The sequence below is a fragment of the Taurulus bubalis genome, assembly GCF_910589615.1.
Source record: "Taurulus bubalis genome assembly, chromosome: 9".
NCBI classification, from domain to species: domain Eukaryota; kingdom Metazoa; phylum Chordata; class Actinopteri; order Perciformes; family Cottidae; genus Taurulus; species Taurulus bubalis.
In genome coordinates this window covers 3,700,058-3,712,461 of record NC_136597.1, presented here as the reverse complement: position 1 = coordinate 3,712,461, position 12,404 = coordinate 3,700,058, and the positions used below count along the sequence as shown (strand labels likewise).

Sequence of the window (12,404 nt, the reverse complement as noted above, 5' to 3'; positions counted from 1 at the left end):
ACCGAGTCCACAGATCACCCGTCAGGGAGAGTGAGCATTGTCGTGGACACATGCAGCTACTTGTCCAGCAAGTCTCCCTGAAGTAATTTGATCAGCTGTTAGGTTGTCAGCTGTGTGTGTCCCTGACAATGTCTCGTGTGTGTGGTTGTGTGTGGCAGTGAGTAGGAAGTCCGCAGTAACGTCTACCACCATCAAAAATGGACGTCAGTGGTAAAGTAATAAAGCCCGCCTCCTGCTTGATTTGATTGGCTGTGTTACGCAGTGCAAGAAAGCAGCGTACCGTAGGAGAACAATGGTTTTGCGGCTGACACGTTCCTAGCTACGCGTCTTTGAGTGGTCGGCCCGAAGGGACCAGCTGTTCTCATTTCAGTGAGCCGCTACGCCGTTAATATATATATTTAACGGTTTAACTATGACTGTTAACTCAGTGTTGGTTAATGGTTAAATATCTACAATCCGGATCCATTTGACTTGCATGCATTTCCAAAATGTCCACGACATGGTTCATCAAAAAAAAGTCAACGATGTAGCGCGGTCACCATCATGTTCCAACAATACGTTAGTGCCTTTTGGAGGAGGCGATGGGGTTCAGAGGCTGTTGAAGGACAGAGTGTGAGTTGTGTGTAGTTAAATAGTTAAATACAAAGTGTACCCAGTAGTCAACCTGTGTGTGTATTTGTGTGTGTGTCTTTTCAGCTTCACTGACTTTTAAGTCTCTAATGGAGGAAGTGATGCCAATGAAGTGGCAGCTTGGTGTGTGTGTGTGTGTGTGTGTGTGTGTGTGTGTGTGTGTGTGTGTGTGTGTGTGTGAGAGAGAGAGGGGGTTAGAGAGAGAGAGAGAGAGAGAGAGAGAGAGAGAGAGAGAGAGAGAGCATGGTGGTTTGGAGGGCAATGGGTGCTGGCTAAATTAGCAGTATGTCCTGGAAGAATTGATGCCAGCACTTTAATGGAAACACAATTACTGAGTCGAAATTAGCATCCGAGGCACAACGAGACTCGCTGAAACACTGTCCCATACAAGCATTCTCACGCGTACACACACACACACACACACACACACACACACACACACACACACACACACACACACACACACACAAGTCCCACATAAGCACTGGTAGACTTCGCTTCCTGGCGGCGGACTAAGTACCAATGTTCTATTTTGCGAGGCAAAGCATCCTGGGAGCAAATAACATCTAATCACAGCAGACATAATGCAGCTCATTAGCTTACCAACCGCAATTTACAATTTGGGCGTTTAGCTTGTGCTCTCAACCAGAGCAGCTGCAGGTAGAGGGGCTGCAGAGTCCGACTCAGCTCGGGACCTTCTCGTCAGGAGATAAGTGAGGTAAGGACCCCAGATTAAAAAAAAGTAATCGTACTGTTTCCTGAATTAACAGCTCATGTTGGCCTATAAATGCATTATTTATATGTGGTAATGGCTTTTCAGGTATTATTTCAGTCCTGCGTTGGGGCACTTGATTACAAAGAGTAAACCATGTTATATTACAATAATCTTTAATCGATTGCATATCTCATGATGGATGCTCAGCTGCTCACTTATCGACCAAAACTCTTTTCTCACTGAAAATGTTGCTCACGGAAATTTAGTCTCATGCACGTTTGCGGGGATTTTGTTCATTTTCGATATTTTTAACAGTCAACGATGGTCCACCTCTGGCTGCCTCACACAGATCACAGAAAAGGAGCGTGTGTGGTGCATGGTGGGTAAACAAAGTACAGGAATTTGACACAAGAGACGAGGCTTATTTCCTGCATCTTATGAGTGGTTAGTCCAAGGTTACAAGTACTTAGTTTAGGATAAGTGAAAGGTTTAGTTATCAAAAAGTAAAAGTAAACTTGTTTCAATATTAAACCGAGACTGCCATCTTAAAAGTGTAATGTGTAATTCCTGGTTACATGCTCCGAACCAATAGGGGGCAGCATTTCACCTTTACAGGTTCATACGATCTAAAACATGACGGTGTGCATACTTTTTAAATTTTTTTTATGAACAAATTCACATCATATTTTAGAGATTCCTTTATTTATATATAAATAATAAAGTATTTCGGACCCTCATTCTGCAACTATACTCGTAGATTTATTTTATTTAATGTTGAGCGTGAGAGGGGTGCGAAGTGAAAGATCATGGAGTTCATCCTCTGGTGATCATGAATGTGCTCATGAATGTTATACTAATGTGCCCATTTGATTCTTTTATATGTGTGAGAGAATAGTTGGACCGAAACAGTGGTATCAGAGAAACAATTTGGGGGTGAAAAAAGAAAACATAAATATACAAAGCAAATCTGGTGTATATTTGCCATCAATACGTTCTGTTAGGAACCTTTGCAATGGAGCAAACTGTTGTTTGGGACCCGAGGTTGCAAGACACTGATTTACACCGATACCATGCACCAGCATCCGTCTGCTTTCTGTGTCTCGGCCATCAATCGCCATGTAACGGCTAAAGCAGCTCTGCACTGTTCCTTACTTAAGTTTTACATAACGCTCCGGGTGGAAGCGTTCCCACTGCCGGGCTGTCACTCCACCGGACACGCTCATTCATCAATCACCGCGGGTCGCTCTTGTGCGGCGCGGCTCTAACAAGGCTCTCGCAGCGAGGCGCCGACCGCGCTGACAACAATTGATGGCGGAGCGGAGTCTGTCATTTATATTTACGACCTCGTAACTGTCGGCAGTTCACAAAAAATGTTTTTTTCATAAACGGTCTGGCAGGAGTCCGCAAGTTTTTTATTTTTTTTACCTGTCGAGAAGGAAAGTGAGGCTGCAGAGGAAGAAGGAACAGTGGTTTAGAAGCAGTGGAGTTGTAGTCCGGTGACGAGGTTACAATGAAGGAGTCAACCTGGAGATTGGCACATCCATCACTGCGTGTCCACGAGCTGCCACACGGCTCTCTGTGACCACACTCAGGTCAGCCTCTGCAGACCTCTTCTAATGAGGAAACTCTGATCACTGGTCGGGAGCCGATGAACAAAATAATAAATTAAAAGCCAAATCAGAAATTCAAGACAGGTGAGTAGGACGCTCCAAGGAATAAAGGTCTCATACTCGTGAGGCGGCACGGCACCAGCTTTTAAACACCTCAGTGTTGAGACAGAGGCGGATGGTGACAAAGAACATTCATTCAATTATTGTATTCATGTGAAATAATATGTACTTGAGTTTTCCCAGGCCCTGCGATAAACTGGTGACCTGTCCAGGGAGAACTCTGCCTCCGCCCAATGTCAGCATTATTTTTTCGTTAGTTGTTGTGTTTCCACAAGAGGCTGAAGTTCACCCCTACACCATGTTCTAAATAGGAGTAAAATAATTCACATTTTCTTCCAGGTGAGGTTTAATTCCTCCTCGCAACACAGAGTACATATGTGTTTTCAAGTTATGTAAATGTAAACTCACCTTAAAGAGAGAAAAAGAAGAATGCTTTTCGTCTTATTTAGAACATGTGGTAGTGGTGCACTTCAGCCTCTTGTGGAGAAATTAAGTATTACAACAACAAACACTTGATCGAGTAAATATCTTGTACTCTTTTGTAATGGATATTTTTTGACATTGTGGCACTACTAGTTTTATTCACAAGATAACTCCAGTTTGTTAAAACTTTATATTTGTTCATGTCTTTAACCAGTGGCATTGGGACAGCGGGCTATTGATATTTAATGTGTATTTTCTGATGTGGGATAACTCTCTGCAGTTATGTTAAGAAATGTTGATTCCTTTAGGCATGTGAAGGCCGTCGGCCGAACCGAGTGAAATCAACGTCAACGGGGAGGCTGCTCCGCGGGACGGGGGTCTACGGCCCCGTATATCTCATGGTGCCTGAGAGAGCGGCTGATGTTGTTCTGTAGTATAACGTCACTCATGCAGGTGTTTAATGGACTGAACATGCACGTCGTCGTTCATCTCAGCTCTTTATCTGTATTGACTGTGATCAGAATGCAATTGCACATTTGATTTCTGTTTCTCAGATTTTTTTATAGAGGTAGTATTCATAAGAACATTTAATTATTGTCTTTTCATAATAAATGTCTGTATGCATTTTAAATGTCAATCAAATGTCTTATGTCAAGACATTTTAAGTATTGGTGGATTTTAATGTAAACTATTAAGGATTAGGTTTGATTAATATTCAGCGTACATAAATGTTTGATTAATGTATTTATACTAGCATTTGTTAAATTTAGTTTTGAGACCTTTCGTAAAGTTAATTACTGAAGTTTGAATGCATTTTGTGTGCTAATTAATTTCACAATTTATAAATGAATGCAGTGTAAATGCTGCAGTTTGTGCGAAGAGGAACCCAGAACCAAGATGAAGATTACATCTATTAACCATCTGCGGGTTCAGTTACACGAGATATACGAGGGCCACGAAGCTGGCTTCACACTGGGTCCCACCAATGTCCGACACCAGGCCCATGTGCCACTGTATCAACATGATGTTAGCCATGTGCCATGTGATTGGTCAGCTGTTTAGGGATTTTTCTGTCTTCCCAAAACCATTTCAGCATGGAGTGCGACACCATGTGCTCGGAAAGAGACATGGTCAATGGTCAATGGGCGAACGTTTGTGTGACGCCTTCCTAGTCTTTAGACCACTCAAAGCACCCATTAATCACACACACACACACACACACACACACACACACACACACACACACACACACACACACACACACACACACACTCCATGCAAGGCTCCAACTGCCAATCAGGCCTCTGATTGTCCGAGGACACATCGATATATGGACTAGAGGATCGAACCGCGGATCTCCCAATGCACGAATGCGACGCTGTGTGGCGGCTGAATCAAGTCTGTCATCAGAATGTCACTTCGGTACGTGAATGCACCACCAGGAGGGGATCGCAGATCACTCGACCATCGTAAAACCATTCAAACTCCAAAACCAAGTGACATGATTTTGATAGTGGACTAAAATGAACTGATACCACTGCCCCCTGGAAGGTTGATAACATCCATTGGAAAAGTATGGAAATAGTTGTCAGTATGGAAAGTTATTATTGTGTAAAACCACTGGTAACGCCCATTGAGGCCTTATCCTAATCAAACCAATGTGTTGTATGGAGTATTGTACTGCGAGGATAATAACTAAATAGTACAATGTGTATTTAATATCCTTCACGTCACTTACTACACTTACTACCCTTTAGTACTTTAGTACTAATATTTACTTAATACTTACATAATATTTGAAAGAAATAATGTTTGGAACATTTTGTTTAGGACAAAGGAAATAGTAAATTGCTGAGTTTCCCTTTCAGTCGGTAACTCTAGTCCCAAAGGTCAGAAGCCTCTGGCTGCCACTGTCTGTCACTCACACCCCCGAGTGTTGCCCGTCTGCCATCTGCTGAACTCACCTCAGGAACTTATTGAGATCCCCGTGCTTCATGTATTCAAACACCATGATGAGAGGGTCTCCGTCCACGCACACCCCGTAGAACTTCACTATGTGCTCGTGCTGCAGGTTGGTCAGCAACTCGGCCTCGCGCTGGAAATCCTTCCTGGCTGCGAGGGTGGGGTCCTTCAGCGTCTAGATAGAGAGAGAGAGAGAGAGAGAGAGAGAGAGAGAGAGAGAGAGAGAGAGAGAGAGAGAGAGAGAGAGAGAGAGAGAGAGAGAGAGAGACTGCCGAGTTACACGACCAAATCATGACCAGATCAAGGGTTGCACTCGAGTAGCCATGGAAACATCCCTCCCTCCGCGTTATTATATTCCACTTCTCTCCCTTGCAGTTTGAAGAAGCAAACAACATCTGGAGTAAAATGTGATTCAGTGTGGGTCAAATGAAAAAAGACAGAGAGGGAAGAGGACAAAAAAAGGCAGCCTGAAGAACAGCCATGAGTAGCTAAGCATCTCTTTGAATTGATCAATTTCTTCATTTTAAGCAGAGCTTTAAAATATGGGGCGATACATGACACCTTCATTCAGACTTGGACCTAACTTGCATAACTGTGACACTTGATATTAGATAGATGAAGTAGATCATGATGAAGATGAAGAAGATCACGGCTCTATTTCAGGTACCAGCCGACAGCTGGACCAAACCCAGTCGAGCTACGTTCCCAATGTGTGCGCTTTGCTCAGCCTCACAGGTTCTGTGTGTCCATGACGAAAAGAAGTACAGTGCAGTTGCCAGCGCAACCAGTTGTCTTGACATGTCGCTGACATTTGAACGTTGTCGCTGAGATGGACATACAGTTCTTTTAAGGCACAACTAAAGAAATGGTTGATTGGTGCCCAGCTCTGTCAGCACTAGAACATAACTGCTCTTTGCTGTCCTCTTTCCATCTGTCTGTCTGTTGTCCGCTGTCTGTCTGTCTTGACTTTGCCGGTCGACCATCATCTACCTGCATATCTTTCATTGTTTTTTAGCTGTGTTTGACTGTTGTGCACGTATTGTAAAAGCGTCAACATTTTATAATGAATGAATATATACTTTATTAATCCACAAGGAGAAATTTGGTATCGGAGTAGCAGCAAGTTACAGACAAAATATAAAATATATTAATTAGTATTAAATAGTATTAATTTAGGAATTAAACTTAAACAATAGAAGTGCAAAAATGCAAAGTATGTATGTGTATATGAAGTGTGTGAAGTGTAAATAAACAAAGAATCCTTCTATATTTAATCTTAAAATCTGTTTTTAGGTTTGTTTTAGTTTTTTAACATCTGCCTCTCGGGACTGCAGATGGAAAATAGCCTCTTGGCTAACTCTGGCACATTTAACAGAAATGTTTTGTATTCATGTGCACTGTCCCCTTATTAAATAAACCATTAAAAAAGAAAAAAGAAAAGACAGCAGCGAGATGTTGCTCTTCCCGTTTTCAAAGACATAGTTAGCGAAGAGAACTCAAGAGTTCAAAGAGGTTTGGACAGAGAACATTCTGTCCTTTTCAGTCCGGCACTAAACCCGTGTGATCACACCGCACCTGGATCACTGCCTCTGGTCTGGCAATCGCAACGAGTGTGTCTGGATCGAAGGCTGGTTATAAGGATGATGCAGGATGACGATCTCATTCACACTGACTTACTTAATGCGTGTTGGGCAGATGGGATAGCTATCCTATCTCAAGAATAAAAGCTGCAAACCCCTCCAAATTGCATTTAGGATGGACTGAACTCCAGCTGGGCGGATTGAGATGCATTTTATTCAGCAGTTATCACTGCCATTCTCATCCTTTTCAGATGGGCCACACTGCACCTACCAAACCAACTAACACCTGAACAAACTTTAGATCAAGGCAATCAAACTACTTGGCTAAGTTTAGAAAAAGATTTTGGTTTAAAAGATGGTTTGCTGTCGTTTCTTTATCCATGTCCATATGCTTAAAATGTCAGTATGCAGAATGTAATAGTACATTTATAAAGAATGGCATGAATAGAACAAATAGAGCATATGCACATGTGCAGTACAGTATGCACACATGTTTCCTCCACTTGTATTCTCACCCTCCATGAGTTTTTTTCCTTCCATTATCCGTCCCAGTTGTTCTCTTTAACACTGCAGTGTGCTCTACTTTCTTTGAAAATCACACCCACAAAAAAAAAGGTTATAGCGAAGAAAACAACAATGCCCATTCTAGACAGAGAAACAAGGACGAACAATCTGACAGAGGGCAACTGGGTATTCTGCATCGGCGAACAGCAGTCATGGGTCGAAACGCTCAGATTACCGTTAATAGCAGTGCTGCTGCCATGGTAACCACCCTGTTTACCTGCCTCACCTATCTTCTCTTCTGTTCATACAATATGCATGGACTGAGCGGGCTGTAATGTACTTTTATATAGCTAACGCGGACAAAGCGCCGCTGTATAGAACCAAACTGTGGCTCAGCTGTGATGGACGCATTTGAGAAGGCTTTTGAAATCATAAAGGCCTTTTTATAATCAAGGGATCTGTGGGGAAAAAGAGAAAGATGCAGACGGATCGCCTGTGCAGAGGTGTGAACAATATGAAATAGGGCTGCAACAACAAATCGATAAAATCGATAAAAATCGATTATCAAAAGTGTTGGCAACGAATTTCATTATCGATTCGTTGTGTCGCGCGATTATTACGCCAGGCAATAAGTCGCGGAGAAGAAAAAAAAAGAGCGGAGCAGAGCAACTGGCCGGCCAGCGTTTCTGAGATTGAAGTGAGACACGAGAAAAGCTGAGGTTGTGATGTTCTCAAAAATAGAAGATCTTTGACAAGTCGAGTCTTGGCCAATCAGCGTCTTCATATTCCTCAAACTTGTTTTTAATGGAAGCTAGTCAGCTTGCTATCACGTTAGCTAATGTGTTTAGGTTGTGTATTGTCGTTAAAGTTACGTTATGTTCCGTTACAGTACAGTCTTGCTTGTAAAAAAACGTAACGTGATGAAACATGCCGTCACCCCCCGGTCTGGTTCAGTTCACGCTGTCACTCGTTAACGTTAAACCGGCACACCGGCGGATCTGGCTGCAGGTTTTTTTTTTTTTTTTTACTCAAAGTAGAATGAACGTAGTTGGGCTTAGCCAACAACGTGACATCGTGGTCATAAGAGACCCAGAATGAAAGAGCTTAAGGAAAAGGACGCTCTATATGGAGCAGTACAGCTTCTCTCTGTCCCAGTATTTCATACATATTGATAAAGCAGGGTATGTAAAGGCAGCCTCTGGAGGGATCAAATACAGTAAAAAGGGCTCACATTTGGCAGATGTAAAGCATAGATGTGTATGTTTTTAGTGTTTGTCAATTTTGTTGTTTTAATTAACAGCTCAGGGATGTTCAAGGAGCAACCTGTTTGTGCACTTTCTGAAGATGTTTTGCACTGTCACTTCTGTTTTTGAATAAAGGGTTGAAAATGAACGCTTTTTTGATAAAAACATATTTTTATCCGATTCATCGATTAGTCAAAAAAATAATCAACCGATTAATCGATTATTAAAATAATCGTTAGTTGCAGCCCTAATATGAAAACATGTTTACAGTTATTCATTGGAGAAAAAGGCTCAGAAAGTAGTGGCTGAGTGACCTTTTGAACCCTTGGCGGCATTTCACTTCCGTTATTTATGGGCTAATACTTTTACCAAGTACTTTTCTTTTTCGCCTGTATGCCCACAGGTTTTCCATCTCAAAAAGACAATTATACTAGAGTAAGACCAAAAAAAAGTGAATGGATTTTGTCACGAGGCCAAAGCTTAAGTTACGTAACAAGCCGTACGTATTTCGAGACAAATTGTGAACTTCTTTCCTCAACCTCACCGAGTAGTTTTGCTGCTGGCGTGATCAACCGCCTGCTCTTGTTTCTGGACTTCTTTGAAGTAATGTTGTGTTCCCAGATTCAGTGTTACTATCCCAGATAGAACGCCCAAAGTTACAATAAACCACAAACCCACCGTGTCCCACAACCACCCACATGTATGCATCACTCAGAGGTTTGGCAGAGCATGTGCTCTTGGTTGTTGATGGGTCCTGACAGGCGACCGGATCGGTCCTTAACTAACCCTCTGACGATCCTTCCCTGGCACACCAAGATAAGGCCTTCCTGCAGCTGACTGCATCCACACTTTACTTTCTGTCATTAGATCTCCTTTAGGTTTTCCAATCGGAAAAAAGACAACCACGACAGCTGTTTTAGAAACATTTCAGCTGGGTAATAACTACCTGCCGAGAGAACCTCTGAGGGAACATTCAGTTTGGTTCCAGTCAGAAAAGGGAGTCAATTATGATCATTACTGACGTACGGTACCTTCAATTTGGGCGTTCCTGCAGTCTTCACACCATGATGACTGCAGAGGAGGTGGAAGAACTCTGCTTTCCCATAATGCTCAGCAGCCAGGACATATTACAGCTGGTTTTAATTACTGATTGAATTAGAGATGGGATTGGCCTGCCCTCCATTAGTCCTTCAAAAGCAAATTATCTGTGACACATTTATTATAAATACTAATTAACCTGTCATGCATAAACATACTAAGGACATGATTTGCATAAATATCAACGCACGCAAATGTTTTTCGTATTTATGAGGGCACTGTGGCTCTAATTAATTTAATTGATAAAAAGATGGCTTCCTGAACCTTTGTGTCAAACAAATACAAGGAGACACATTTCAGATTGGATCTCACTACAATAGGAACTATAACGACTGATCCAGGTTGTAGCACATGCTATCGGCAAAAAAAACATGTTTTCACACTATCTGCACAACTTCTTGAAGGCTAAGGTCAAGGAATGATTGTGGTTTGTTCCAATTAATAAAAAAAAACAGGTCTGGCTTGCCACCAACCCTGACCCTCTTTTTTTTTGACTTCATTGAACGGTCCACGGGTTCCTGCGCTGACACGGAACATTCACACTGAAGTTCAATTGTGAGGTGCAAATTCGTCCAATATGAACATAATTCCTAGGATACTGGGCTACAGGCATTTCCCATAAGTATAGCAGCCAAGTACACTGCATTATGAAACACACTGTGTGTTGTGTATACATGCCAAATGACAACAGTTCACTTGTATACACATATTACTACTGTAAAACTACAGAATAACAACATGCTGTACACACACAAACAGCCTTGTAACCTGTGACTCAGAGCAGAAACGTATGTCTGTGTGTGTGTGTGTGTGTGTGTGTGTGTGTGTGTGTGTGTGTGAGTGATTGGGCTGGCTGGTTGTACGGATGGCAAAAAATAGCATAATGCTGCAAAGGGCAACATATCCTGCGGGATTAAAAAGGCTGCAGCTGTAATCCCTTTATATCCTCACTAAAACTAACACCTGTCTGCTGCAGGTCAATGCGGCGGCCATGTTTCCATTAATAACGGCTGCGCTGCTTACAACAGATTCTCTGTCTTTGACATATGTCATGTTAATAATCCAATATGCATGCCATAATGTCCACATGGGTTAGGGTTAGCTTTAATGAGCGTGTCAACGTCATGAACTGTATAGATGGTTTTCAGGCTCGGTTATTCCTTTCAAAAGTATGTCACATTTGCAGAACAAAAGTTTTTTTAAACTCCCCCCTGGGTTTTGTCCAAAACCCAAACCAAGTTCTTTTGTTGCCTAAAGCTAACCAAGTAAACGGGGAAAAGCAAAAGACAGATATGCATGTCATGAGCGAGAAACTTTGAACAATTTAGTTTATTCTTTTTTAATTACAGATCTCAGACAATAGATCTGCCCCATGACTCCTCAAGCACACATCTGATTGGTAGATTAGGTCCAGCTAATCACATTACCCAGCTGGGTGGCTCTACAGTAGCGCTATACTACTGTAACATCAGAGTTTATTCTTCTGAAAAGGTCCTGTTGTAGAATTTAAAACTCTTCAGAAGTCTTGGAAGGGCGGCTTCAACCCAACGTTCTCACAAAACCATGATTTCCAATTTTGGCTATTTGTATTTTCAGATTTTGTGTCGGTGGCTGTTTGCAAATATAAGTGGCTCATCTATGCTTGGGGTTGTAGAATGTTCTTTGAATGAATTTCCTTTGCTGAATATAAAGTCAGGCCAAACGGAACGATGCATCATTAATGCAACACTTAAAACCATTAAACCAGTAATGGTGAAAAAAACAACAACAACAACACCAAAAACAAAAAGGCATCAGTGCAGATTCAGTCTGTAAATCTGGAGTCCTTTAACTTCACAGAAAACACACACAGCTGCTTTCATGTGTGTATCATCCTGACTGCATCTCTCCTTGAGCTTGTTGCTGCCTGCTGGAACGCACTTGTTCCAACACACACGCACACGCACACACACACACACACACACACACACACACACACACACACACACACACACACACACACAAGCTCTTACCTTCACAGCTACCAGCATCTTGTCCTTGGTGGGGCTCAGGTTGTAACATTCAGCCAGGAAGACTTTGCCAAAAGCTCCTTCTCCGAGCTCCCTCTTCAAAATGATGTCCCTCCGTTTAATATGCTGAACATCTGAGAGGAAGAGAGACAAAAGGACTGAGTTGACATCCATTCCAATCATTATTATTGTTTTTTTTTAAATGCAACCACACAACAATTAAAAAATAAATGCTTTCACACATCCCTTCACAATGCTTGCAGCCCACGCTGTTTGTGGAGCCTTTCGCTTAATTTCCATCAATCCGAGCTCAACCACATTACACCTGCCTTTTATAATTTTTTATTGCAACTACTTTCGACCAAAGAAACCGAAAAGAGGTCTGGGCATTATGTGCAGTAACACTGTTTTGGGAAAGAAAGAAAGGTTTTGTGCACCAGGGAATTCAATTCAAGTGTATTGAGAGGACGCAAAACCTCAGGATACATATCTCCAAAGAAATTCAATACAAGTACCAGCAGGATAAGCTGGGAGTTCATCTTCATCTTTTCAGTACAAACCATAGAGCT

The 12,404-nt window shown here is 42.0% G+C and overlaps 1 protein-coding gene across 1 annotated transcript in view; it reads right to left on the bottom strand.

Annotated features, from left to right (window-relative positions):
* The window catches only part of LOC306741520 (NT-3 growth factor receptor-like), a gene marked incomplete at both ends in the record, with an annotated part of 183,263 nt that overhangs the window by 15,827 nt on the left and 155,032 nt on the right, over nt 1–12,404 (bottom strand). Inside the window, 2 exons of the mRNA XM_079223823.1 lie at nt 5,403–5,575; nt 11,839–11,969. Of these exons, the coding sequence (XP_079079949.1) occupies nt 5,403–5,575; nt 11,839–11,969 (304 nt within the window). The remainder of the gene's footprint in view (nt 1–5,402; nt 5,576–11,838; nt 11,970–12,404) is intronic.